Raw genomic sequence first — 27,524 nt, 5'->3', positions numbered from 1 at the left:
AGATATAAATAAAAATAATGATTATAGGTAATGCAATAATTTTATATTTTTCCTTGTAAAATATTAAATGTATATTAATGTCATCATAAATACATAAATACGCATAAAAATTACATTATTTGCAATTAAAAAAATGAAGTTAAATACATCGTAATTAATTACTATTATAGGTAAAAATTAGAGGAATTTGATATCGCTAATATTATGGAGATCGCATTATTTATCTTAGAAAATAAATATCTCATAGTCTCTCTTTGTAGCCAATGATGATGCGAGGAATAGTGACTTTTGATAGGAACTTGTTGATGGCTTTGACTATGGTTTTCACAATCTGCTTTATGGCGGGAGGGGCCAATTCATCCATAAGTTGACTCCAGTTTTTGTTAGCGAATTCCAGTGTTGTTTCCGCTGAAAAATATTAAAAAACACAACTTCAGTATTAGTTAAAACTTACGGAAACAGCCAATCTGTTGGACTTTTGGTGGTTTTTTATTGGTGGTGGAATTGCTTTTATTAGACTGGACATTAATACTCGTAGCTTCAATGAGCCTTTTTCGTCTATAGATTAAAAAAATCCGCTATAGGGACAGCACCAGGGGGGTATCACACAGGTCATTGAAATCACTGCGTAGCGTTGGTCGACCCCACGCTATGTGGACCGAGGACGTCAAGCGGGTTGCAGGGAGCCGCTGGATGCTGGCGGCTCGAGACGGTTATGTTTGGAAATCCATGCAAGAGCCTATGTCCAGCAGTGGACATAGATAATGATGAATGTATTACCTTATAGATTTTAATTTGATGGTTCTCATGGATTTATACTTCGTATGTCTATTTATATTATATATTTTAATAAACTGGTTGCTATTGCTTTACGATAGCTTGAATACCTATATTGGAAACTAGGTAGGACAAGTAGGTATATAGTAAAACAGGGTCATATTTTTAAATAACTTACCTAATTGCTTGTTACCATTGAACAAGTTTTTCAAATCAAAAGTCGTGGACTCGATGTCATATTTATAGCTCGGTGCCAATAACTTCAAATGTTCTTTGTCATCCTTGCCCTTCACGTGAGTCAAATTGGTGCTGATGTAAACTTCGACGTTTCCTGACAAATTAAAAATAACAAATAAGTTCAGATGAGATATTGTACGTTGAGATTAACCAATACCCTCACGACGAAAATCGCGGCGATATTCTCGTAGTGGCAGTGTCTCTACAATTTCTATGGATCCAATCTTCACAGAGCGATACTATCGCGACGATACGGTATACGTGAAGATTAGGCGACGATAGTATGATAATGATGAATGACTTGTTTTGCGATACGTGGAGAAGACGTCTTCGACTTTGATAAATAATAAATGATAATTATTGTCTTATCGTTCAACTGTTGTAGAAATTTCGGATTTGGAAAGATACGATGAACATCATGTAGATATTTTTTTGTTGGGCTGTTAAATAATTCTGGCGCAGTTGGTAGTGCTGTGGTTCTCAACCAAGAGGTCCTGAGGTCGAATTCCAGCTTGGGTTAGTGTATAATTTCTAAATTGGTTCAAATCTGACTGACCAAAGTTAGTTACCACCAGACCGGCAAAGACGTACCGCCAAGCGATTTATCGTTCCGGTACGATGTCGCATAGAAACCGTTAGATGTATGGGTAGCGTTAGCTTTTAGGGTTATCAGCCCCTGTAGCCAAGTGGAACATCGATTCTCTTTCTACGATCGTTACGCTTCGAAAACTATAAAAATGTATGGGAATTACATTTGCTATCGACAGGTAACGTGATCAAGATTTTTCACTCCCATACATTTTTCTACTTTTCGAAGCGCTTGCGATCGTAGAAAGAGAATCGACGTGCCACTTGGCTACAGGGGCTGTTCTGGGGGTAGAATAAACTTGTAGCTCTTCCAAGAAGTATGCTTCCATCACAAACTGTATCATCACTTGACATCAGATGAGATTGCAGAAGAAATCCAAAAATGATTGATCATTGATCTAAATATCTATACCAATGCAGTCTGAGTCATCAACCTCAATTAACAATTGTGGATACCTATAACCATAAATTATTGAGGTGCTATACCTAATATATATGCAGTATGCACCCACGATTTATGAGCTCTACAAAGTGCATTAGGTCACTAAATAGAATTAATGATTTTCGGCTGAGTTGTGGGCCTCCTAAGGGTTCATTTACACGAGCAGCATGTTACCAACGGCAGCTGGCAACTGCTACCGACGACTGCAGTCGGCGGCAGTTGACGGCAATTGACGGCAGTCTACTACAGTCAGCGACCGCCGTTGACTGCCGCCGATACGTCAGCGACTGCAGTCGACTACCGTTGACTGCCGTTGACTGCAGTCGTCGGTAGCAGTTGCTGCTCGTGTAAATGAACCCGTATCTGGACGCGTTCTGAACACTCAGATCATACATAGAGTATAATCTATACTGATATTATAGAGGTATAGTTTGTAAGGTTTTATGGGATCTCCGGATTTAATGAACTGATTTTGAAAATTATAAATTATTAGTATTAATAATAGAGACTTTACATCTTCACGGAGTTACAAAAGCTATATTTTTTTGCCATTGAAACGGGAAATACGCGGGTGAAATTTCGGGCTGCTGATTCATTATTATTGATAGAAAGAATATTATTTTTGATTTTAATATTGAAATATAAATTACTTACTACTATATTACAGCAGAAAAGCTGAAACCGGTAAGTGGCTAAAGTATGCCTCTCTGGCTGAGAGTTACATATTTGTACCTTTTGCCGTGGAGACTCTTGGGCCATGGAGTCGCAGTGCCAAAAAATTTCACCGAATCATTTCACCGCGGTTGGTTGCCTCGACTGGTGATAGAAGGTCTAGCTAATTTTTTGCGCAAAAGATCAGCCTGGCTGTCCAGCGCGGAAATGCAGCCAGTATTTTTATTCGATAAGTTAGCTTAAAAAATACTTACTGCATTCGATAAGTGCATCACCTTCTCCTTTTATGGGCAGAATTAAGATTCTACCATCTGCATAATATTGGGCGGTTAAACTCAAATTCCCTTTCACTGCGAGAGCGAAAGATTCGTTATCACCACCCAACTGTGCCCTGAAAACAGAGTTATATAAACATTACTTTATGTTACCTTTGACTATATCGCACCTTTACAATTATAGAGACCCAATCCAAAATTTTTAGATTTTGACATAAGTCATACAATGAACATACCCATTAATGTTAATAAAATATAGGCGTATTTTCGTGTAAAAGGAGGTGTACGTATATTTAGGTCTCTATCACGCCAACCCTGTCCCTCGCATGCGTTCGATTTGAAAGCAAACGCAAACATATATTATACCGATACTAATAGCAGGGAATATATTTCATAAGATTTCACCCCGTTTTTTCGTATTTCAAATTTTCTTATTTAGGCACTAGGTAGCTGTTCTGACTATTTTAACGATGGTATGTGTGTGTGTGTGTGTGTTTTTTTTAAAGCTAAAGTGTTAAAAAACATCACTCTAAGCGATGTTTCGATTGCTTTGTACACAGAATTAAATAAATAATTCCTAATAAATAAATGTACTTAAAAATACATACATCACTACTTAACCCCAAAACAAGCACATACTTACATAGCCTGTGTTACGGGTACATAAATATTTATATACTACATAATATAAAAACTTAAGGCGTGTCCAAACATAGCGCGGCAATCGCGAGACAGCTTTGCCGTGCGACTAGTGTAGAGCAACACGCGGCATTCGTGCGCGTCAGCCGTCCAAACACAATCGCGGGCGGCGTGCCGCTCACAATGGGGATGAAGACTAGGTTTGAATATATTGATTTTTATTATACATTCGGGTAAATAAGGTCAATGTTAACTAATTTATACATAAAAAGCAAAGATTTTCTGGATATTTGCAAAATAAATGAGATTATAGAATTTCAAAATCTATTAAAAATCTTTTATCGTAATTAGATGAAAATTCATACAGTTTTAGGTTCCTCACATTAAATATGACATTTTTTAATGTGAACTATAAACATAAACGCACAAATAACAAAGATATTATTAATTTTGTTTGAACGCACATACAAATTTAACGATCATTACATTACCTACGACGTCATTACTTCGTGCCATTTTGTATGAGGCGTTTTTCAGGAATCCGCGGCAGCGCCGCAAATCTGACCCTTTAAATCCCTGTAGCTTCGAAAGTAATGATCGCAGTTACCCTGTTCCTTTTAAAAATTGCTTTACTACTAGCATACTCTTAATTTATATACAATTTAAAAAACTGTCATCATCCCTATTGCCACGCTATGTTTGAACACGCCCTTATACAGGCTGCTCGGGGGTATATCCCATTACTCTAGGGTTATATTCTTTAAGGAAAATAAATTAAAAATGTCTAAGGAACATTTGTTCTAAAATGAATATTTTCGGAGTAAAAAATATTTCTTTTGTTGATCTTAAATTGTGTCTTTTTTATAATATGAACTTCGCCAAACTTATTCATTGATAAATATCAATATTGGGAAATAATTAACACCAATTGGGATGGTGACCACGATCTCACTCTGTGGTAAGCGTAATCGAGCGCGTTTGTTTAGAAACTGTCTATTCATCTATTCAATATACATAACTATGACACAAGAGTAAATAGGACTCTATATATAACTTTTATTACAACTTGGCTAATGCGTAAACAATTAAACATACAATTACCCAAGTTATAACAATCAGGAAAAACAACAGCTGATTGTGTATATGTACCTACTTCTGATTAACTTAATTTGCATACAATATGCAGTTCTGGTTTTCGATACGCACAAATAGATCGATATTCCATTGTTAACTGTCTGGATGTATTAATTAGTATTACTAATATGAGTCAAACGCAAAATCATTGACGTAACCGGATATAGGTATATCTATTCTTATTATGGCGGTGAGGAAATTTCCAATTCACAAATTTCGTCCAAAATCCATCTAAGCCTAGATGTTTAAAGGATCAAGAAAAAATAAACAGATTGCCAGTAATGCCTTAACAATAGATAGTTACCTATAATGTTTACCAGTGAAGTCTAAACTGGTACAAAATACTACAGTAAGTAGGTATATTGTAGATACCTTTTTTATTTTCGTAGGGGGGAAAATCCTCATGGACATGGTTTGGGTAGTGCCGGACTCCTACCGGCTAAAAACCCTCCTCCCTCCAAAAACGAGTGTACCTGCCATTTAGCCTATTTTTTTAAATACATCTTAATTGCGTCCCATTTGTAGGTACCTACCTGTATATTATAGGTACATATACGTACCTATAATATACAGTAATCCTTTTAGGGAATATTATATGTAGGACCAGATATTTTGGATTTGGACATAACTTTCAGGATACTTTTGGTTAAACCTTTTTTAGGTTTGGTTTATGTTGGTTTAAAAAAAATTCTTTTCTTAAAAAGTCCAATCACAAAGTAAATTTATCGGGATTTCTGAAGCATGCAGAATTTTTAAAACCGGTTATGTATACATTACACTCTACATCCGAACAAAATGTATTTTAGAATATTGTTCCTCAATGAAAATAGTTACCACACAAGTTTAACTGAGAATGGACACATTCAAATATCTTATAAGTCTTAGTTATTTAAGTTAGGTCTTACTTGAGGTCAACCAGCTTTACTTCGGAGAGACCATGCATTTTTGCATCGCTAAAATTTAGTTTCAATCCCTTCCCATCTATAACAATGTCGTGCAAATCTACAGGATCTATGGAAGGCACTGATAATTCAGGAATACCCTTGGCAAATGATGGTAGACTCTGTTCTATTTGTTCTTTGACACATATTTCAAAATCTTCGTCAGCTAACGTGCAAGGGTGAATATATTCGGCTGAAACAAAAAAGAAAATTTAATTTAAAGCTCCACTGAATACAAAGGCAATTCTTTTTATAATCATGTCAAAAGGATTATATGTATGAAACTGAAAAATGAGATTAATGTATCCCAAGTTTATTAAATTTACGTACAAAATTAAAACAAATGTAATAAAAACTCTTTAGTTACTAGATGAGGTACCAGCGGTCCGAGAAAAATTATGTCTGCTTTTAATACATTATTTTAATAACGTATTAAACAAAACAAAATGTACAGACACAAAAAAAAAATTTATTTAATATGTCACTGGTTATTTTTCGCTTTTATGTTTATTTTTGTGATTTTGAAGTCGGTTGAATTTTTTTGATAAAAATATTTTACGTCCAGTGAACGAAAGCGCCACAGTACGGGCAATTTTGTTATTTTCATTTTAACACAAAATACTGAATCGATTTTTATGAAAATTAAATGCTAGGACGCACTAAAAACAGAAAAATAAAATCTTTTTAACAAAAAAAATTGAACCGATTTCAAAACCACAAAAATAAACTAAATAGCGACCTTCTGATCACTTTGAAGGCAGTACCAACACAGAGACGTATTAACTAAAAATCATAAACTTTTAGGATTTAAAGACAGTTGTTTCCCGTGGTTTTTTCAGAAACGGCTTTTATTAATACGTCACTGGCTTGGTCGTGCCGTCAAAGTTGTCCATTTCTCATTTGTTTTAAGGGGCAATAAGAACGGACCCAATATTTGTGTGGGGTCCTCAAATTGTCAAGCTGGGGTAGGATAATTGGGCTATTGTGCCTACGTATTGGAGGGTGCTCCTAAAAGTCGGGATGGCGTGAAAATATCCTCCATTTATGAATATTTTATCTGGTGGTGCTGTCATCATCGGCTTTAGAGTACATGCGCATATTATAATGAATATTAGTAGCAGTACGCATTTCTGCCGTCGGTCAATGGGTCCAGGAACAAAATATTCAAAAATATTCATTAATGATCATAATGCTCAAACTTTGTGGATGTTATATTCATGGCGCGTAGGATACAATAATATGAACGCAGCGAAACATTTTTACATGCCATCTTTCAGACTTCGGTGCATAGGTACGCTATCAAATATGCCCCCTTAAAAATGGTTCAACAGGGTTACCATATGATTTTTAAATGCTTTAGCTTACCCAAAAATGTAATTCTTCTTCTTTATTGCCTAGTTCGGACTATTTTAGTATTTTAGTCGAGTACGAACGATTTTTGGATTTACCGCCCAAAATTGTTCGTACTCGACTAAAATACTAAAGTAGTCCTAACTAGGCCTAAGATCCAGTGAAAGTTGGAATAAAACCGTCCCTAAAATTAGTATGGACAAACAGATATACCTATGCACATTTTTTCAAGTTCGTATTTTAGTATCGTGTATCTAACTTGGAAAAACACAGTTAATCTGAAATCACAGACAGACTTCAATTTTACTAACCCCCGACACAAAAAGAGGAGTGTTATAAGTTTGACGTGTCTGTCTGTCTGTGGCACCATGGCTCCCGAACGGATGAAGCAATTTTTTCGTATATAATATAGTGTTTTCGTATTAAAGGTATGCGAAAGTGACTTACGAGTATGTGCGAGTGTTCTTAGACATGTTTGACGAAAATCGGTTGAGCCGTTTAAATGTTATGTAATTAATAATTTCATGACATTCGAGGGAAAATTTTCAATTTCATTATTCATACTAGCCGCGACGCCCGCGACTTCGTCCGCCCTTAGACTTCCAGTCCAACTTCCGTCTTTAATTTAGCCCTTACAGTAGTATCGCTGTAAAAGTGGAGTAACTTATCTCGTTTTCCCAACATTTCCCTTCACTGCTCTGCTCCTGTTGATCGTAGCGTGATGAAAAATACTAATATAACAATAACCTGCCCAGGAGTATGAAGAATAATTGTACCAAGTTTCGTTAAAATCGTTTTTGTTTCTATAACGAACATAAAGACAGACAGACAACAATTTTAAAGATTGCATTTTTGGCATCAGTATCGATCACTAATCATCCCCTGATAGCTATTTTGGCAATATATTTCATGTACAGAACTGACCTCTCTACAGATTTATTACAAGTATAGATCAGAGGTTAAATGTGTATGCCCGTCAAAGGTGCAATATACCTACACGTCAATGCAATTTGATTCGAAACGGTTGCAACATTGTAGTTTGGCTTATTAGATAGGTGTTTATATAAGAAAAATATAAATTCTTGCTAATTTATATGATTAGAAGATAAAATAGAGCGATAAAAATAATGTAGAATGATATTGAAGTTCATTATCATATTTAATTTGATTTTCCTCAAGTGCAACCAAAGTGGTTACCTTGATTATTAATAGGTTCATATTTTTTTCTGCTGTTCCCACAGATTAATCAATAATAGGCAGAAAGAGCGTAAGGAACAGGACGGTGTCTAGCCGTTCCAAATAGAAAATTCAAAAACGAATACATTCTCGAGTCAGTACGACACGAAGCGTCGCATCAGTAACTTTCAATATTATTCAAGAAAAATTGCTTATGTTTTTAAATACATACCTATATTAAAACTGTTCACAAAAACTAAAGAAATAAGATGGAGTATTTTTTTATAGCTAATTATTGATTATTATATTAATTTACGTAATTGTTGTTATAGTACGCGCGTTAACAACTGAGTCTTAGGGCCATAAATCATTTCTCTATATCTATCTCGCTTGCACTTATGGGTCTTATGGAGCCGTCTAGTGAAGGGTGTAACAATGAAAGACATATTATCGATAAGTAAAGTTTATTATCGTATCTTGTTCACAAAATTAAAAAAATTAACAATATTTGATTTAATATAATACATATTTCATATTATATAATTATTAACTAAATAAAATTAATCTTCATCTGAGTCTTCATCATCAGAATCTTCGTCTTCTGCCAAATTTATTATAAGCGGCGCGTGATCTCTAATTAGAGCTTTTTGTAAATCTTTGTTTTGAAGTTCTTCGGCATGCCTAACACATTTGGCCCAGTCTTCTCGTGTGACATTTTCTATGGCTCGGTGGAGGTGATTTTCGACATCTGCTATCTTGAAGGTATTATTATTCTTCGCAACTTCTCCCTTTACTTGTGCCCAAATTAATTCTATTGGGTTATATTGACAGTGATATGGAGGGAGCCTTATTACTTCATGACCTCGTTCATTTGCCAGATGGTCTAAAGCGTAGACCTTCTGCGGGTTACTGGCTTTTACTTTTCTTATTAATTCTTCAATAATTTCGTTGCTGGAATATGGAATCTTTTTCTTTGTCAACCATTCTTGAATTTCAGCTTTCCTCGTGTTTCTTGTGGGTATCTTTTCCAACTGTATCGAATGATAGCTTGCGTTATCGACAATTATAACTGAGGGCTCTTCAAGTAGATTCAGGAATTCGGAAAACCATGCCATATATGTTTCGCCATCCATTTCTGTGTGGTAATCAGCATCCTTTGATTTCACCGCTTTAAATATTAGCTTCGCATCTGGAACGAAGCCAGTCCTTGCAGAACCCGCATGGCAAACTATTAATCTTTGGCCTTTTCCCACAGGCTGATTCTTGAAACCTCCTTCATCGTTGCTTCCAAGCCACATCCTCTTTCTTGCATGGTTTTGATTAATCCATGTTTCGTCTAGATAGAAACGTGGTCGCTGATCGTTAGTTCTTCTAAGTAAATCCAATTTCCTTAAAAAGTCCATTCTAGCACAAACAATATCAGTTCTTTCCATTAAATATTTACGTCCTTCGCTATTTTTCTTATACTGGAACCCAACCTCCTTCAGTAGTATTCTCATTGAAGTGTTGCCGCATTTAAAATCGGGTAATTGTTCACGGAATTTTTCTAAAATTTTCGCCACGGATGGATACTCTCCATTCTCATAAAATGAAGCTACAGTTCGCTTCAACACACTTTTATCAAAATCGTCAATATTAGTGACGGTTTGTGGTTTCTTAAAATTTGTTCTTGGTATACAGGTACTGCCTGATTGTGATACTTCCGTCTTGATTCGGTCCACTGTCGCTCTGCTCACACCACAAACAAATGCGGCCATTTCACGTGGTTTGTTGAAATTTAGAGAAGCCACTTTATTCGGATCACTTTTCAATTCATTGAGAAACAGGAATACGTTGTGAATCAGTGTTCGAGCTTGAGGGCTAATATCGCCATGTAATTTCTTCAGATCAACGTTAGAAAATAAAGTATCCATAGTGCGCAACGAGTAACACATGAATGTATTTATTTAATTGCAGTAAACACATTTATAGCAAAAAAAATACGCAATGCAATTACATTAGAAACCGACCAATCAGAATCGTCCAAATCATTATTGACTCATCATTAGCACGTGCGCAGGTAGCCGTTTATCGATAATTAGGGTGCGCAGGTAGGCGCGCTGCACATTCCTATCTTTTTTGACTTTTATGACCGGACGACTCAGATGATAACGCGCATACTATAGTGTTAAATTTTTAAATACAAATTATGAAAAAAGTTTGTTTATGCGGATGTGAGACGCGTGGTTTGTGTTTGGACGTTTGGTTTTTTTATGGGTTTTACGTTCTCCGGCTTCACCACACTGCTTGTAAAACCTCATTCTGAATGATCTTTATTCTGTGGCTGTTCCATCTAGATCAGCAATAGTTTTTTTAAATGGTTTCAAATACATAATTCATTATCGTTGTTCTTCATGATTTTTGAGACGTGATTACATGAAAGAAATAAGTTAGCTATTGTTATTAGGCAGGTAAATCCTACTATCCTACTAATATTATAAACGCGAAAGTTTGTATGGATGTATGTTTATTTGGTTGTTTGTTACTCTTTAACGCCGCTACTACTGACGCGATTTGGCTGAAATTTCGAATGGAAATAGATTTTTCTCTGTATAAACACTTATGCTACTCCAAAAAAATCCATGGATTCTCGAGATTTGCGAAAAGCTGATGATTTTGATGGTATGAATGTTTGTTACTCTTTCACGTCTCGGCTACTGAACCGAATCACCTGATATTTGAAGTAGAAATAGATTATATAGTCTGGACTTTTCATCCCGGAAAAATCCATGGTTTCGGCGGGATTTGTGAAAAACTGAATTCCACGCTGACGAAGTCGCGGGCGTGCGCTAGTCAGTAAATAAATAAAATGCATTACCTTAAAAATAATTTAGCAAGTGCAAAATTATGCTAAACGTTAAAAAAGGCTACATTGTGGTCGTGGTAATTGTGTTAAAATGGTTTACATTGATAGAATTACTTGTGACACACTTAATTCAAGTTAGAGGATCTTTAAACACTTACCGCTAATTCTTAGAATACTAACCGCAATGCAACACTAATGGTATCTCAACCAACTAGTGGTTGAGGCCTGCAACTACACTCCCGACCTTAACGCTAACTTCAAGCAGAGGCGTCCCAAAAACGTCCTTTACGATCCAGACGATGACATGACGAGCGACAATGCTTCTCGGGCAACACAATCACAAGCAACACAGCGTCTTCGCCGGCGAAGACGAGGTCCCCGATATCTAACGTCACCCGGACGTGGGTTTTCTTACTCACGATCTCGGGGGTGTCCGGACTGATTCACTCAGGTCACGGTTACACCTTCCCGAATGGCCCTCTAAGCCGAGGTCCGAGTCTCATAGCAGACGCCCTTAGAGAGCCGTTCCGTTCTATATACAGAAGAAAGTAGTGGGCGGAACGACTCTCTAAGGGCGTCTCCTCTGAGACTCGGGCCTCGACTTAGAGAGCCGTTCGGGAAGGGTGTTGGGCCTGAGTGTATCAGTCCGGGCGCCCCCGAGATCGTGAGTTAAAAAGCCCACGTCTGGGTGACGTCAGATATCGTGGACCTCGTCTTCGCCGGCGAAGACGCTGTGTAGCTTGTGTTTGTGTTGCCTGGGAAGCATTGTCGTTCGTTATGTCATCGTCAGGATCGTAAAGGACGTTTTTTGGGCGTCTAGATCTACAATCAGCATTGATATCGGGGATGTAGCTGCAAGCCTCAACCACTAGTTGGTTGGGGTGGGTGGCGGCTCTCTCAAAATAAGTTTTCGAGAGCTGTTTCATATATTGGGCTATTGTGGGGAGATCTAGGTCTCTATGTAGGTCGTTATTGCGCACAAACCACGGAGCGCCCGTGGCCTGACGCATAAATCGGTTCTGAAGGACCTGAATGGGCTATAGGGTCGCCTTTGGGCGATTGGCAAACACTACACTAGCGTAGGTCATTATTGGACGGATGCAGGTCTTATAGAGAGTGACCTTAGAGCGGAGGGATAATTTGCTTTTAGCACATATCATAGGATAGAGACGACTCATCACATAAGCAGCTCTTTTTCTGGCTTTCTGTATGTGAGTCGCGAAGCTCATACGGGTATCAAAGGTCACACCTAGGTATTTGGCAGTGCGTTGCCACGGGATAGGTGCTCCATGTAAGGAGACCTCTTTCAAATCGAAGTAATGGCGTGCAAGTTTCCTTGAGAAGAGCACTGCTGCACTCTTCTCTGGGTTTACCTCTATCCTCCATTTGCGAAACCACTTTGCTAAGTGTGTTACCGCTTTCTGGAGACGGGCTATTATGGATCTACGGTAAGGGTGTGTCACAAACAGTGCGGTATCATCCGCGAACTGGGCGATGTGCACACCTGGATGGTTAGTGGGTATATCACTCGTAAAGAGTGAATATAAAAGCGGGGAGAGCACGGATCCTTGAGGGACTCCCGCTCGGATGGGCCTGGGAGACGAGAGAGTGCCATCTAGGCGGTATCGAAAGGTACGATTTGACAGATAATTGTGAAACAATCGGACAAGTCTGCTAGGTACGCCGAAGCGGCTAAGCTTAACTATTAGGCCTTCGTGCCATACTCGGTCGAAGGCTTTTGCTACATCGAAGAAAATGGCCCCAGTAGAAATAGGAGTGCGATGCCGGGTAAGGCCGGTGATAATATGCTCCGTGAGGCGATGCGCTTGTTGTACACAGGAGTGTTGGGTTCTAAATCCGAACTGTTGTTTGATGAGAAGTTGCTTCTCATCGCATACAGCCTTTAAACGGTTAAGAATAATAATCTCGTATACCTTGGCAATAGTGTTGAGTAAACTAATAGGGCGATAGCTAGAAGGGAGATCGCGGGGTTTGCCCGGCTTGTGAATACCTATGACAGTGGCTTCCTTCCACGCATTGGGGAAGGAGCAGTGTGACAAGAGGACATTGAAAATGTTAACAAGTAGGTTTATAATCTCCATAGGGAGTAGCTTTATCGCTTTATTACTTACAGTCGGGACCTGGGACCTTCTTTTTATGTAGACCTTTGATAACCGAACGAACTTCATCGCAAGTCGTAGGGGGAATCTCATCTCCATCGTGGGGGAGAGAGAGGAGGGAAGCGAGTTCTAAATTCACTTTCTCCACATGAAATGGGTCTAGGGAAATGGTGCCTGGAGTACACTGGGATTCTAAACTGTCAGCCATGCATTCGGCCTTATCGATGTCGATAGATAAAGGCGTGTGTTATATGGATAGTCAGAATTATTTGAATTATTTTGTATGAAAGCATGAAAACTTAATTTTTACACGCTTTATATTAGCTTCAATTGTAACTATGTACATAAGAAAATCTTGGAATCTTAATATGACCCACTTCCCGGTCTTCGATTAGGATGAAATTTTGCACACGCTCTGTGTTTTGATGACATTACATGACTAGCTAAGAAACGTCATTAGAAATCCAATATGGCGGCCTCCCCAATCACTTTAACTATGTAGGAAAGACAAATCTTGGAATCTTAATTTGACCCACTTCCCGGTCTTCGAGTAGGATGAAATTATGCACACGCTCTGAGTTCTGATGACAATACATGACTAGATAAGAAACGTCATTAGAAATCCAATATGGCGGCCTCCCCAATCACTTTAACTATGTAGGAAAGACAAATCTTGGAATCTTAATTTGACCCACTTCCCGGTCTTCGAGTAGGATGAAATTATGCACACGCTCTGAGTTCTGATGACAATACATGACTAGATAAGAAACGTCATTAGAAATCCAATATGGCGGCCTCCCCAATCACTTTAACTATGTAAGAAAGACAAATCTTGGAATCTTAATTTGACCCACTTCCCGGTCTTCGAGTAGGATGAAATTATGCATACGCTCTGAGTTCTGATGACAATACATGACTAGATAAGAAACGTCATTAGAAATCCAATATGGCGGCCTCCCCAATCACTTTAACTATGTAGGAAAGACAAATCTTGGAATCTTAATTGGACCCACTTCCCGGTCTTCGAGTAGGATGAAATTTTGCACACGCTCTGATTTCTGATGACAATATATCTAGCTACAAATCCCCAAGATGGTGGTCTTGCTGTTTGAAATCCACCCCCATGATATGAATATCAAATTAAAGGGTTTGCTGTCAGGAATACGAAAAAAAAAGTCACGTGACTCAAATTCAATAGTTGTAATTTTTAGTGCGTACTAGAAGCGTGTTTTTTAAAGTTTAGTTTAGTTTATATTTATTAGTTAGTAAAATATTAGTAACGCAGTTCGGTTACGCAGCACCCTGTATAGGGCTTGACAACTATTAATATTTAATTAATATAACATAATTAGACGTGTTTTTTATTACAAACATCAATTATGTAATTAAGAATCTGTAATAAGGCAGGTATGACTTAATAACTTCTTAGAGGACTCTGATTTGTTCAATAATAACACAATGTTTCACAATTTTTTCCTTTGATCTTTGCTATAAGAGCATGTAATAAACCAGAGTTTATTAAGCTAATGGTATATTATTAGCGGTGCTTTTTACCGCTGTTATTATTGATTTTAATTAGTGTTGGTAATATTTACTTTGTGTGAACTGTAATTACATTAACATTGTTGATATAATGATTCATTTAGGTACACAGTTATGGAAAAGTTAGCAGCATGCAGTGAGTGCAATGTGCATTGTGCAATTGGTAGCTAGGTATTATATCTAACTATTGGTTTATTTATTGAATCAAGTGCTTATACGAGTACTTACTTATAGTTATTTACATGATACTTTTTTATTATTTATAAGTTAACCCTTGACTACAATCTCACCTGATGGTAAGTGATGATGCAATCTAAGATGGAAGCGGGCTACCTTGTTAGGAGTACAATGAAAATCCACACTCTTTTCGGTTTCTACACGACATCGTACCGGAACGCTAATTCGCTTGGCGGTACGTCTTTGTCGGTATAGCCATGGCCGAAGCCTCCCACCAGCCAGACCTGGTCGAATTAAGAAAACCTCAATCGGTCCAGCCGGGGATAGAACAAAAGACCTCCGTCTTGTAAATCCACCGCGCTTACCACTGCGCCACGGAGGTCATCAAAACTAACAAACTGTTTAAAAATTTTGTCTGTCTGTCTGTTTGTCCGGGCTAATCTCTGGAAATCAATAAAAGATAGAGGAGGATATTGAGTTGTAATAGGCTTATTTTTATCCGGAAAAATACTATGGTTCCCGTCGGATTTGCGAAAAACTTGTTGACAGATGTATCATGTAGCCGCTAGTTTAAAATAAAACTGTAATAGGTTATGTATTTTGTATATTGAAGATAGTTTGGAAAAAGTGAAGAAGACTGTAGCCAAAAATGTTTTTTTTTTTTAATTTTTTGTCTGTCCGTTGTGTGTTGTTGAAAATGATAACTTTTGTTAGCTGCTACTTCCCAAAGTCCCAATAATAATATAATCCTAACTCCATAATCCTATGGTATGCAAATGTAAAATCAACTTATAAAAAAGTTAAGATTAAGCCATCAAAAACGCTATTAAATCTGTCTCTAATCTTATTAAATTGGTTTTTATTCAGCAAAGCGATGTCGATACGGTATAAGAGTAGAATTATATCTAATGGAACAAGTCAAAAAATAGTCACCAAATGTGTATGTAAATTGCTTTGCCTACATAATATCTCTGATCACAACTTTTTTATACCACTTTGATAATAACAGAGTGATGTGGGATGTCGTTAAAATTGATTAGGTATTATATATTTTTCTTTACTCAATGTCAAGTCTCTTTGAGTGCGATCTCACCTGCTTGCTGGCCTATTCACTAAAATCAGCCATTGACGGTCAATTATTCTCACGTTTCTGCTGAGCAAACGGCAGCGAAGACGGGTCATAAGTTTGGCCGTCATACACGCAGCGCGACCAATGCACGATCAGTTTTAGTCGTGGGTGCTGCAGCAACGTGAGAATAATTGATCGACAATGGCGTGCATAATGCTAATTAAACACACACTATTCATAATTTTAGTAATTTTATTGGATACTAGCGGACGCCCGCGACTTCCTCCGCCCTTAGATCTCTTTAATCCAGCCCATAAAGTAGTATCGTTGCAAAAATGGAAGAACTTCTCCCGTTCTTCTAACATTTCGCTTCACTGCTCTGTTTCTATTGATCGTAGCGCGATGAAAAACTCTGGGCAGTTTACTGTAAACTGCCCAGGAGTATGAAGAATAATTGTAACAAGTTTCGTTAAAATCCGTTGTGTAGTTTTTGTTTTTACAACGAACATACAGACAGACAGACAAAAAATTTACTGATTGCATTTTTAGCATCAGTATTGATCACCCCATAGTTATTTTGGAAATAGGTATATTTCATGTACAGAATTGACCTCTCTACAGATTTATTTTAGGTAGGTTTAGATAGAGGGTTTACCAACTATCACTTTTCAGTATTTCCGAAAATTTACATTGAATTTATTGTCACGTGAATTCTTATTCACTATTTATTTAATGCTAACTTATCAAAATTGAGAGTACATTTAATAGATGTCATCCGGTACCAACAGACAACCTTTGCAGATTATATTGTTTGGTTGACATTGTTATTTTTGTTAACAACGGGCTTTACGGAATACGAAAAATGCGGTGTTTATTTGATTTTTATTTTAATAGGTTGTTAATAAATACCAAATTAGTAAATGTCCAATAGTTATGAAAAATAAGAAGAAAAACTAATTTTTTGGAGCTTTGAGTTGGAAAGTAGGTGTTACTGCCCCGTTCCTAGGAGAACATTTTATTTAAGCCTTCGATCGTTCGAAACTCAAATAATTATCACCCTCTAATCTAAGCCTGAATTAAGACGTGATAGAATTGATTCGGAGGGCGTAGGTTCGAATCCGGTCCGGGGCATCCACTTCCAACGTTTCAGTTATGTGCATTTTAAGAAAGTACAGCAAAGGAAACATCGTGAGGACACCTGCATACCAGAGAATTTTCTTAATTCTCTACGTGTGTGAAGTCTGCCAATCCGCACTGGGCCAGCGTGGTGGACTAAGGCCTAAGCCCTCTCATTCTGAGTGGAGACTCGTGCTCAACAGTGAGCCTTGGGTTGTCAATGATGAAAATGATGAATCTAAGCCCGCACAACCCTCATTAGAGCAGGTTGAAGATAGGCTCATGTCATGGCTAAGCTTCAATTCCCTCTATTGAAAACAGGCTCTGGTGATACTTATAATGATTAATTAGAAAACTTAATTCATACCTAAATTAAAATTGAAACAAAGTTAATGCCAATAAAATTAAAATCATAAAAAGCAGCGGTAACAATATCACCTGTTTACATAAAATAGGTCCCTTTACTTTATTAAATGTTAAAATGAGGAAATTTAGAAAGACAACATTAATTAATTCTGACGCTCGAGTTTTCTCAAGAGGGAAAATTGGTTCTGTACCTTTGTTTGTATTTGGACCTCTGTTATTTAATCGATATTGTAACTTTATTCTGATCAATAGTACTCTTTTCACATACTAATATTAGATTAATGCGAATGTAAGTCTGTCTGTCAGTTACTTTTTCATGGCTAAACTGCAGAACCGATTCTGATGAATTTTGGTGCAGTGATAAATGAAACTTTGGAGTATTGGCTACTTTTTATCTCGGAAAAATCCAAGCTACCTGCAGGATTTGTGATAGGTAAACGAACAGAATTTCACGCGAACGGAATTCTATTATTCTATACAAGTTGTTAAGGCGACGCGTATCACGACTTTTTCCGGCATATAACTAGCCTATGATTTGCTGCAAATACAAATATCTCTATATCTAAATTCATCAAAATCGGTTAAGTGGTATTGCGGTTGAGCAAACGGATTTTCATTGAGTAATTCTTTTAGGTATTCATTCAGTTATGTATCTTACAAGATTCCAACGACATAATATTGTATTAATTTGAATAAATGTTTATTTGTGTTGATATTGCTATGTTCATTTATATTGGTATTTGATTTTAACTGTAATATATAACTGTTGCAAGATTTTATGTTACAGGCAATTACAAGGTTAATAAATCAAATGTTACTGGGATGAAATCTAGAACCTGAATCAAACATTATTAAATTTGTTTACCACCCATTCGTGCAAATGCTATATTTAGAGTTCTATTTAAAAAATATCTCAATATCTTCTTCTCAATACTGACACAATATTTCCGACTAACTATAAAAAATATATATATTTACCATATCCCTTAAATATGAACTATATCATATTCCCGGGAAAGACTGAATTAGGAGGAAGGGAACGAGGAATATTGGCCTTAATTAAAAAGATAAGGAAATTATCTTTTCAAAACCAAAAATAATATTGCGATGTTCTTCTAATTGTATCATCATTCTTCATAATTAACATCTTCATTATTCGGCTCACTTTTGAACGCGATTCTCCTCTCAGAATTATTAGCCTAACCCGAGAGGGGTTAATAATCCACCACGCTGACCCTACGAGTATGTGGATTTGCAGACTTCACATACAAAGAGACTTAAGAAAACTCTGTGGCATGACGGGTTGCTCACGAGGATATTAAACTAAACTAAAACTAAAACTGTAATTATATAGGTATCTGTTAAAAATTACATTAAAAAAACTAACAGACAAACTTTCGCGTTTATAACATTTTTTTTATTCTTTACAAGTTAGCCCTTGACTACAATCTCACCTGATGGTAAGTAATAATGTAATCTAGATGGAAGCGGGCTAACTTGTTAGGAGGAGGATGAAAATCCACACCCCTTTCGGTTTATACACGACATCATACCGGAACGCTAAATCGCATGGCGGTACGTGTTTGTCGGTAGGGTGGTAACTAGCCACGGCCAAAGCCTCCCACCAGCCAAAATGTAAGACAATAATTAAATTAGTTAATTCAGTAGCACCTCCTCTCCCTACCTCATTAATTAATATGTGAATAGCATAAACAAAGTAAAACTTACGCAAAAAACTCTCCTCTTCCGCCTTAACACAACACAGTGTAAACAGAAGCACGAGTGATGTTAAATAACTCATTGTGATGGTAAGACAGTCGATGAGTTGACCGGCTATTGTTCAGAGTCGAATAACTACTGGCTAGTGCGATCTATTGTGCTACATATTTATTGCTCTGACGGTCAATGCCATCTAAGAAGAAATAATCCGGTAGGTATGAAGAAAAAATCTTGGAAGACTCCGCCCAAGATTTTTTTGATGATGCTTATTGCCTAAGGTAAGACTATATCATGCTATCGATACTGATCGTATTTCAAACAACTAAAAATATAGACCCTGCCCTGCATATATATTTTTGAAATACATATGTAAATTTGGTAGAAAAAAATTACATATTTTTTACAAAATAGTCGAAAATACTTATAAACTAAGGCGTTCCATGAAAAAAAACGAAAATAAACTCATTTACCCTTCTGCAAAATTAATACTCCACAGCTCCAGCTCATATGTTATATAAATAAAATTTACAATAACAATTTACAAAAACACCATATACGGAATGAGGAAAAACATATTTCATTCAAAAATAAATTAAGGGACTTTCTGGTCGAAAGTACATGCATGTTAAGAAAACCAAATTAAATCGTCTCCCTATTACTCACTCGACAACTAAGGCTACGTCCAAACTGGATATCCACTTGGATTATTTAATTAAGTGTAACTAGTTTATTTATTATATTGTTTAACCAGCGTTCGCCCGCAACTTCGTCCACGTGGATTTCAGCTTTTCACAAATCCCGCAGGAACCATGGATGTTATTATACATATCTATAAAATCTTCTTCTTCAATCACTCTATCTATTAAAAGAACCGCATCAAAATCCGTTGCGTAGTTTTAAAGATTTAAGGGACAGAGAAAGCAAATTTGTTTATACTATGTACCTAGTGATGTAAAGTGTATGGTATTGCATGATTATGAAATAATAAGGAATGGGTAATAAAATATTTTGTCAGTCATTTAGTTATAATTCAGTAATAATAAACCATCTGCTTATTTTAATTATTATTTACTAACAAGCTCTCGGTGGTTTTTCCCGCGTATTTTCCTTTTCCGTAGGAACACAGGGACTAAAATGTAACCTGTGACACTCGCAAGATAACAAGATTAAAAAAAAATCAAAATCGGCTTATTAGGCCTAGAGGTTATTATAACCTATCAAACTCACACTCACTCAAGACATAATAGCCCAGTGGATATGACCTCTGCCTTCGATACGGAGGGCATAGGTTCAAATCCGATCCGGAGCATGCACCTCCCAACTTTTCAGTTATGTGCATTTTAAGAAATTAAATATCACGTGTCTCAAACGGTGAAGAAAAAACATCATGAGGAAATCTGCATACCTTAGTATTTTCTTAATTCTCTACGTGTGTGACGACTGTCGCATAGGGCCAGCGTGTTGGACCAATTAAATTAGGCCTTAGTCCACCACGCTGGTCTCATTCTGAGAGGAGACTCGTGCTCAATGATGATGATCAAACTCACAAACCTTACTGCATAGCTTACAAAAACACCTTCATGAAGCGTCAGTTGACGTTCCTACTGGAGCATTTGAGCGAGCCGTACGAGTGATGTATTGTATTGATGTGATTGACATATATAGGTGCGTTCAGAAATACTGACAAATGATTAACATTTACGCGTGCGTTCATAAATTTATTTTGTGTAAATTAAAGTTTCTATTTCCGAAAATAATTTCTAAGATTTATTTTATAGGCCAACGAATGCGTAAATGTCTTTAGACGTTGTCTATGATTTTTCCAAGAGAAATAATTTACATAGGTCTAAAAATCAATGCCACTTTTCGTAGTAAAACTCAAGAACGGGCTCACCTATCCAAACCAAATAGAGTAGGGGTAGGGTAGGGGTAGGGTAGGGGTAGGGTAGGGGTAGGGTAGGGGTAGGGTAGGGGTAGGGTAGGGGTAGGGTAGGGATAGGGTAGGGGTAGGTAGAAGTAGGATAGTGTAGGGTAGGGATAGGGAAGAAGTGCACATAAGACAAAGAGAAGCTTGACCGGGTTCGCTAGTTAGCAATAAAAAAAACTCCATCTTATTTCATTGCTTTTTGTAAACAGTTTTTAAAATATTTAAAAACATAAGACGCCATTTTTCTTGAATAATATTGAAAAATACTGAAGCGGCGCTTCGTGTTGTACTGACTCGAGAATGTATTCGTTTTTGTATTTTGTATTTGGCTACGGCTACGACACCGTCCTGTTCCGCACGCTCTATCTGCCTATTATTGATTAATCTGTGGGAACAGCAGAATACCTAACAGAACTTACAGGTGGAAAAAATTATGAACCTATTAATTAACCTTGCACTTAAGGAAAATCATATTAAATATGATAATGAACTTCAATATCATTCTACATTATTTTTATCGCTCTATTTTATCTTCTAATCATATAAATTAGCAAGAATTTATATTTTTCATATATAAACAACTATCTAATAACCCAAACTACAATGTTGCAACCGTTTCGAATCAAATTGCATCGACGTGTAGGTATATTGCACCTTTGACGGGCATACACATTTAACCTCTGATCTATACTTATAATAAGTCTGTAGAGAGGTCAATTCTGTACATGAAATATATTGCCAAAATAACTATCAGGGGGTGATCGATACTAATGCCAATAATGCAATCAGTAAAATGTTTGTCTGTCTGTCTGTATGTTCGTTATAAAAACAAAAACTACTCGACGGATTTTAACGAAACTTGGTACAATTATTCTTCATACTCCTGGGCAGGTTATAGTTATATTTTTCATCACGCTACGATCAATAGAAATAGAGCAGTCAAGAAAAATGTTGGGAAAACGGGAGAAGTTACTCCATTTTTACAGCGATACTATTGTAAGGGCTGGATTAAAGTCGGAAGTCGGAAGCGGTGCGGAAGAATTGTTAAGAATTGTTGTTGTTGTTAGTTTAGGATAAAGTTGTTACGGTTCTTAAGCATCTTTAAAATTATTATATTTCTTTTAAAATGATTAAGTAGGCAGTAGGTGCAGTCGACTGCAGTCGTCGGTAGCAGTTGCTAAATGAACCCTTAGTAAGTTACTACGTCTACGTATCCGTGATCCAGAGAGCTTGGACTTCCAAACAAAAACCTTCACGAGCCCCCCGCATGATGTCCTCAGTCCACCTTGTGAGGGGTCGACCAGCTAGCTATCCTACGCTTTCCGGTGCTTGGTCGCCATTCCAGCACAGACCCAAACGGCCATCGGCTCTTGGGGAATCTTATATTGAGTCCAGGAATGAATTCTTGATCCTCTCGAATGAATTTGAAATACTGTGGGACATAGGATTGGCTATGAAAATGGTCCAGCGAGCGAAATTCGAAACCAGAAGGGCTATTCGGAACGATGCTCTATCCTTCTCATTCTATAGTATCGTGTTAGGTAGAGAGATAGAGGTGAATTTGAAACTCTCACTCGCGCAAAAAATCGTTACAGAATAACCCTTTATATCTATCGGTAATAAGTCCGATCAGTTTAGCTTGGAGCTTTAGGCGGTTTATTATTCGTTTTCATTAGTTACCTAACATCTGCGTTCCAGAGCCATACATTATTACCCAAAGCCCACCTTCCGCCATTAGACCAGCATGGTGGGTATAAACTCCGATTTACAAATGGGCCAATAGAAAAGTGCTGATGATGATAAATCGCTACTGCGGTATTTTAATTTATTAAAACGCCCGATCAAAACCACTGGCAAACTTAATCGGCCATGTTTTTATCAAAGCTCAGCAATCAGGCGATCGCGTGAACGAAATGACTTAGCCGCAACGCTAACGTGCTGTGTAAATTACCTTCTGTGATACTAAGCCAGTAATGGATGTTCAATTAAGCAAGTATTTACTAGTTATTAAGAGATGGAGTAGTACGATGTTTTAAGAATAAATCTTTAACTACTAAACTAATATTATACAGAGTGCTCGGGAGTATTTCCCATAACTTTAAGGTGTTGACTAGTCCACTTAGAGGAGCAGAACCGTATAACTAATATTTTTTTCACTACTCTTAATCAAAAACACTGTCATATTACCACTCCACAGCGGGGCTAAACAAGCATATTAGCCTCTAGGGGCTAAAGTAATTTTGTTTTTTTAATTCTTGTCTGTTACGAGTACTAGCCTACTATAAAACGGGAGAGGTTTTATTCGAAAATTGAATCATTATAGGTAAGGCTCTGATTGTTTTGAAAAATAAATAAAATCTTTAAATTGGAAATAAATGCAGCGTTCTTGTACGTGGAATGCGTTCATTTTTTTATTTAATTTTTATTGAAGACATGGGACATCCTTTACGGTGTAATACCTTTGCCTTTTTCTCATGTGAAAAAAATAAAATTAAAAAACGAGAATTTAAAAAACAAATGATACACACTTGATGATTTATTTCAGAAAATAATTGTAAATTTGTGACCGTAACTTTCATATATTTCAACATTAATTGTTATTGGTGTCTTCATCTACTCAGAATGGTGATCCTAATTTGGAGATGGATGAAATTTTCAATCTGTTACCATCAAAGTCCAGACGCATTTACTGAAATACTTACCTACGAAAAATTTAATAAGTGAAGAAAACAACAATAAATGGATTCACTTACGAAAGGAGTTTTTTAAATTATTATCTCCCACATTTACCTCATATACTCGTTATTTATCTTCACAGTAGTCGGAAATTATGTTACCGGGTAAAAGCATCTCCCATAATATCCAAAATTGTAGACTTTGTATATTTAATTTTCAATTAAATAAATCATTGAATATTGAACTAAACTATTTTATTTTCTCGCAATCGTAGTGAAAAGCAGAGTGTAACACGCAGGGCTAAACCCATTATATACTCGGTTTCTATTTAGGCGGCCCTCGACATACGTCTCAGGCCCTAAAAATACCTCGTATATACGTCTTCGCCTCGTATATGGGTCTTTTTAGCCCCTTGTATAACAATCTACTATTTTAACTAAAAAATAAAAACTTTTTATGTTTTCATACAAAATAATTCAAATAATTCCGACTATCCATGTAACACAAGCCTTCATCTATCCTTTGCATTTTAAAAAACGTAAAACTTGGCTACGTCGTAACTATATGGATGCGTTTAAGGGACATATTTTAAGATATATTTACAAAAACAAATTTATTTAACCCGAAAATATTAATTTTAGAACGTAAGTTCCTTAACATTTTAAAATATTTTTTGGTAACGAATATAACCCCAGAGTTATGGGAAATACTCCACAGCATCCTGTATAGAGGTTACCTATTTACCAGCTTATGGAAAAAAAAGAAACTATTAGACCTATTTACACTTTTCTTGTACTTAGTAAATAAATACGGTAACTGGCAGAGGCCTCCATACCATTGATACATATATTTGTTTTATTCAAAGTTATACTTGTAGTTATTTACGTCCGCCTTCAGAAATCTTCAAATTCATCCTCATAGAAACACTTTGAGCTATTTTTTAATTTAATTTGTTCTATTTCCGGAAAATTACTCGTGTCACCTGGCGACGGACATATAGGAACAAATGGTGGTGTAGTTCTTTGTTGCAAGATCGATGCCCAACTTAAATCACTAAACCAGGAATGAACTTTAATTTCAAAAACGCCGGCTTTAAGAGAGCCTAGCCGTTTCGCAGGATCGACTTGCAATAATCCTTTAATAATACTTTTGCAATCGGGAACTAAATTGTCTGGGCATTTATAATGTCCATCCAAAATATTTTCGTAAAGTTTTGTAGGATCTGACGCAAAAAATGGTGGGTAACCTGTTCCCATTTCAAAGATTAAAACACCGATCGCCCACCAGTCCACGGAAAACGAATAGCCTTTCGACATAATAACTTCTGGTGCTAAATATTCTGGCGTTCCACATAAAGTCCAAGTTTTCTTTGCGAGCACTTTACAAAATCCAAAGTCACACAATTTTATATAACCGTTTGTGTCAACTAAAATGTTTTCAGGTTTTATATCTCTGTGTACTACATTGCAATAATGCAAGTATTCTATGGCTAATATTACTTGACTGGCGTAAAATTTTGATACATCGTCCGACAATCCGCCGTACTTTTGTATATATGTGAATAGCTCTCCTCCTGCCATATACGGCAGTACGAAGTAAAGATAAACGTTATCTTTGAACGCATCGTCTAAAGTGACTATAAATGGAAACTGGACACCCTGAAGTATTCTTTTCTCTAAAATCAAATGTTTGATTTGTTTCCTCTCCACGACGACTTTTTTATCTACCGCTTTCAATGCGTGATATGTGAAGGTACTCTTGTTTCTTACCAAAAAAACTTCACCGTAAGCACCACTTCCAATTGCTTTTATGCTATCATAATTGTTCAAACTTTTATCTGAATTCGGAGCATCTTCATACTTCTTTTGGAAGTCCTCTTTTAAAATTTCCAAATATCGCTGGTGATCTTGATGATTTTGTTTTGTATAATGCTTGGCCATATGGCCAATATATATTTAAAAGTATGTATTACTTTTAAATAGGTGCATTACATTAATATAAATAAAGGTATTAAAATACATAGTACTGATCTAAAGTCGATCAACTAAATAATACATATTATTTATCTGTTAATGTCAAGGATGATAAAAAAGTTCTTCGCTTCCGACTATAGGGAAAGTGTAATCGGGTATTATCCATGTATTATCTATGACCATAGGACTTACCATGACAATAATTTATGCGTATATCTGTCTACGAATTTTATTTTTTGAGGATGTAGTTCCGAGATTAATATCGGAGAAATCGAAAACACAGCATACGCATAATTTTCGTTTGTTTATTTGTGTATGTAACCTTTAACGTCAACTAAATTTTTAATTACAATGACAATTTGTTATATTTCGTGAAATTACCTTTTTAAGCGATAAAAAATTGTTTTTCATCATAACTATTTGTAAATATGGCCGATGGACGAAGTTTTAGTATTTCTCCTCGCCTTACAGTCTACTCCAGTGCTAAACAAAGTCAATACAATCATTATCTTCGAAAACTCCATCAGGATTTTGTAGATACTTGGAACACGAAGTCTCCAGAAGGCGATTGTAAAGTAGGTGACTTTTTGAAGATGAACGTTTTAGGCACAGGCGCCTTTGGTGTGGTGTATCTAGCGAAGCACATGGAAACAAGCAAATATTACGCTATGAAGATGTTGGAGAAAGAAAAGATAGTGAAATTTAAGCAAATCGAACATAGTTACTACGAGAAGAAAATCCTTTGCGGCCTTAATTTTCCATTTTGCGTTTACATGAAATACTTTTTCAAGGACAACGTTTACCTTTACTATATTTTACCATTTATACCCGGCGGTGAGATGTTTTCACAGTTGCGTAAAATGGGTAAATTCGAAGAAATGTCTTCAAAGTTTTACGCAGCCCAAGTAATTCTAGCGCTTGAGTATTTGCACGCTTGCGAACTAGTATATCGAGACTTGAAACCGGAGAATATACTTATAGATAGGAATGGTTACATCAAATTAACTGATTTTGGCTTTTGTAAGCTAATTCGTGGCAGGACATGGACCCTCTGCGGTACCCCTGAGTACTTGGCACCGGAGATCATTCTGAGCAAGGGTTATGGTTTAACCGTTGATTGGTGGTCACTCGGTATACTATTGTTTGAAATGAGCGCTGGATATCCACCTTTTTACGCATCTGATCCTATGAGAATCTATGAGAAAATCGTCTCTGGAAAATACCGCACTCCCACCCATTTTTCAACCGAATTAAAGGATTTAATAACGCGTATACTTCAAATAGACACGACAAGACGATTTGGTAATCTGAAAAATGGCGTTTTAGATTTTAAGATGCACAAATTTTTCAAAGATATCGACTGGGATGGTTTGTTAAGTAATCGTATGACTGCTCCTTTTCTACCGAAGATTCGTACGGCTGGAGATACCTCGTATTTTGAAAACTACGACGAAGAAAAAATTAAAGAAAGTCCAATATGCTTATACGAAGAAGAGTTTGCCGATTTTTAACCTCGTTATTTATTATTTTTTCTTTTAATTCGTACCGTTTCTAGGATTTTCGAATTAAGTTTAAAATATTTGTTCTCTGTTTTTAATTTAAGTTTGAATTAGAAGTTTCAGTAAGATTTCGCATGGTGTTTGCGTAATATTTATTTATTGCTGCTTTGTGATTGAAAGTAAGTAAAAGTATATTATTTGGACTTATTTAATTTGTTTTTCTTTTGCAAAAGTACTTAAAAAACTTCAATATAGCAGAGATCA

The 27,524-nt window shown here is 36.5% G+C and overlaps 3 protein-coding genes across 3 annotated transcripts; 1 reads left to right on the top strand and 2 right to left on the bottom strand.

Annotated features, from left to right (window-relative positions):
• Nucleotides 1–76: 76 nt before the first annotated feature.
• LOC112051478 (circadian clock-controlled protein daywake) lies at nt 77–19,330 on the bottom strand. The gene is made up of 5 exons (XM_024090143.2): nt 19,195–19,330; nt 5,670–5,898; nt 2,971–3,107; nt 956–1,108; nt 77–408 (listed from the first exon to the last, which is right to left on the bottom strand). Exons 1-5 carry the CDS (start codon nt 19,265–19,267, stop codon nt 242–244), a joined length of 759 nt encoding a protein of 252 aa, XP_023945911.2. The 5' UTR covers nt 19,268–19,330; the 3' UTR covers nt 77–241.
• Nucleotides 19,331–24,681: 5,351 nt separating this feature from the next.
• LOC112051470 (cAMP-dependent protein kinase catalytic subunit 1-like) lies at nt 24,682–25,728 on the bottom strand. Its single transcript, XM_024090131.2, has one exon. The coding sequence runs from the start codon at nt 25,726–25,728 to the stop codon at nt 24,682–24,684; it is 1,047 nt and encodes a 348-aa protein (XP_023945899.2).
• Nucleotides 25,729–26,240: 512 nt separating this feature from the next.
• LOC112051480 (cAMP-dependent protein kinase catalytic subunit beta-like) lies at nt 26,241–27,272 on the top strand. Its single transcript, XM_024090145.2, has one exon. The coding sequence runs from the start codon at nt 26,355–26,357 to the stop codon at nt 27,270–27,272; it is 918 nt and encodes a 305-aa protein (XP_023945913.2). The 5' UTR covers nt 26,241–26,354.
• The last annotated feature ends 252 nt before the right edge of the window (nt 27,273–27,524 follow it).

The sequence above is a fragment of the Bicyclus anynana genome, chromosome 6, assembly GCF_947172395.1.
Source record: "Bicyclus anynana chromosome 6, ilBicAnyn1.1, whole genome shotgun sequence".
NCBI classification, from domain to species: Eukaryota; Metazoa; Arthropoda; class Insecta; order Lepidoptera; family Nymphalidae; genus Bicyclus; species Bicyclus anynana.
Note: the sequence above shows the minus strand (reverse complement) of the source record. Positions and strands in the feature narration are given on the sequence as shown.

Excerpts from the sequence above, each read along its gene's own strand:
- LOC112051478 (XM_024090143.2), bottom strand. The coding sequence starts at position 19,267 with ATGAGTTATTTAACATCACTCGTGCTTCTGTTTACACTGTGTTGTGTT. Across the intron at positions 5,899-19,194 it reads GGAAGAGGAGAGTTTTTTGC|CCGAATATATTCACCCTTGC; the intron begins GTAAGTTTTACT and ends TTTTTGTTTCAG. Across the intron at positions 1,109-2,970 it reads TGATGCACTTATCGAATGCA|GAAACGTCGAAGTTTACATC; the intron begins GTAAGTATTTTT and ends TTAATTTGTCAG.
- LOC112051470 (XM_024090131.2), bottom strand. The coding sequence starts at position 25,728 with ATGGCCAAGCATTATACAAAACAAAATCATCAAGATCACCAGCGATAT.
- LOC112051480 (XM_024090145.2), top strand. The coding sequence starts at position 26,355 with ATGAACGTTTTAGGCACAGGCGCCTTTGGTGTGGTGTATCTAGCGAAG.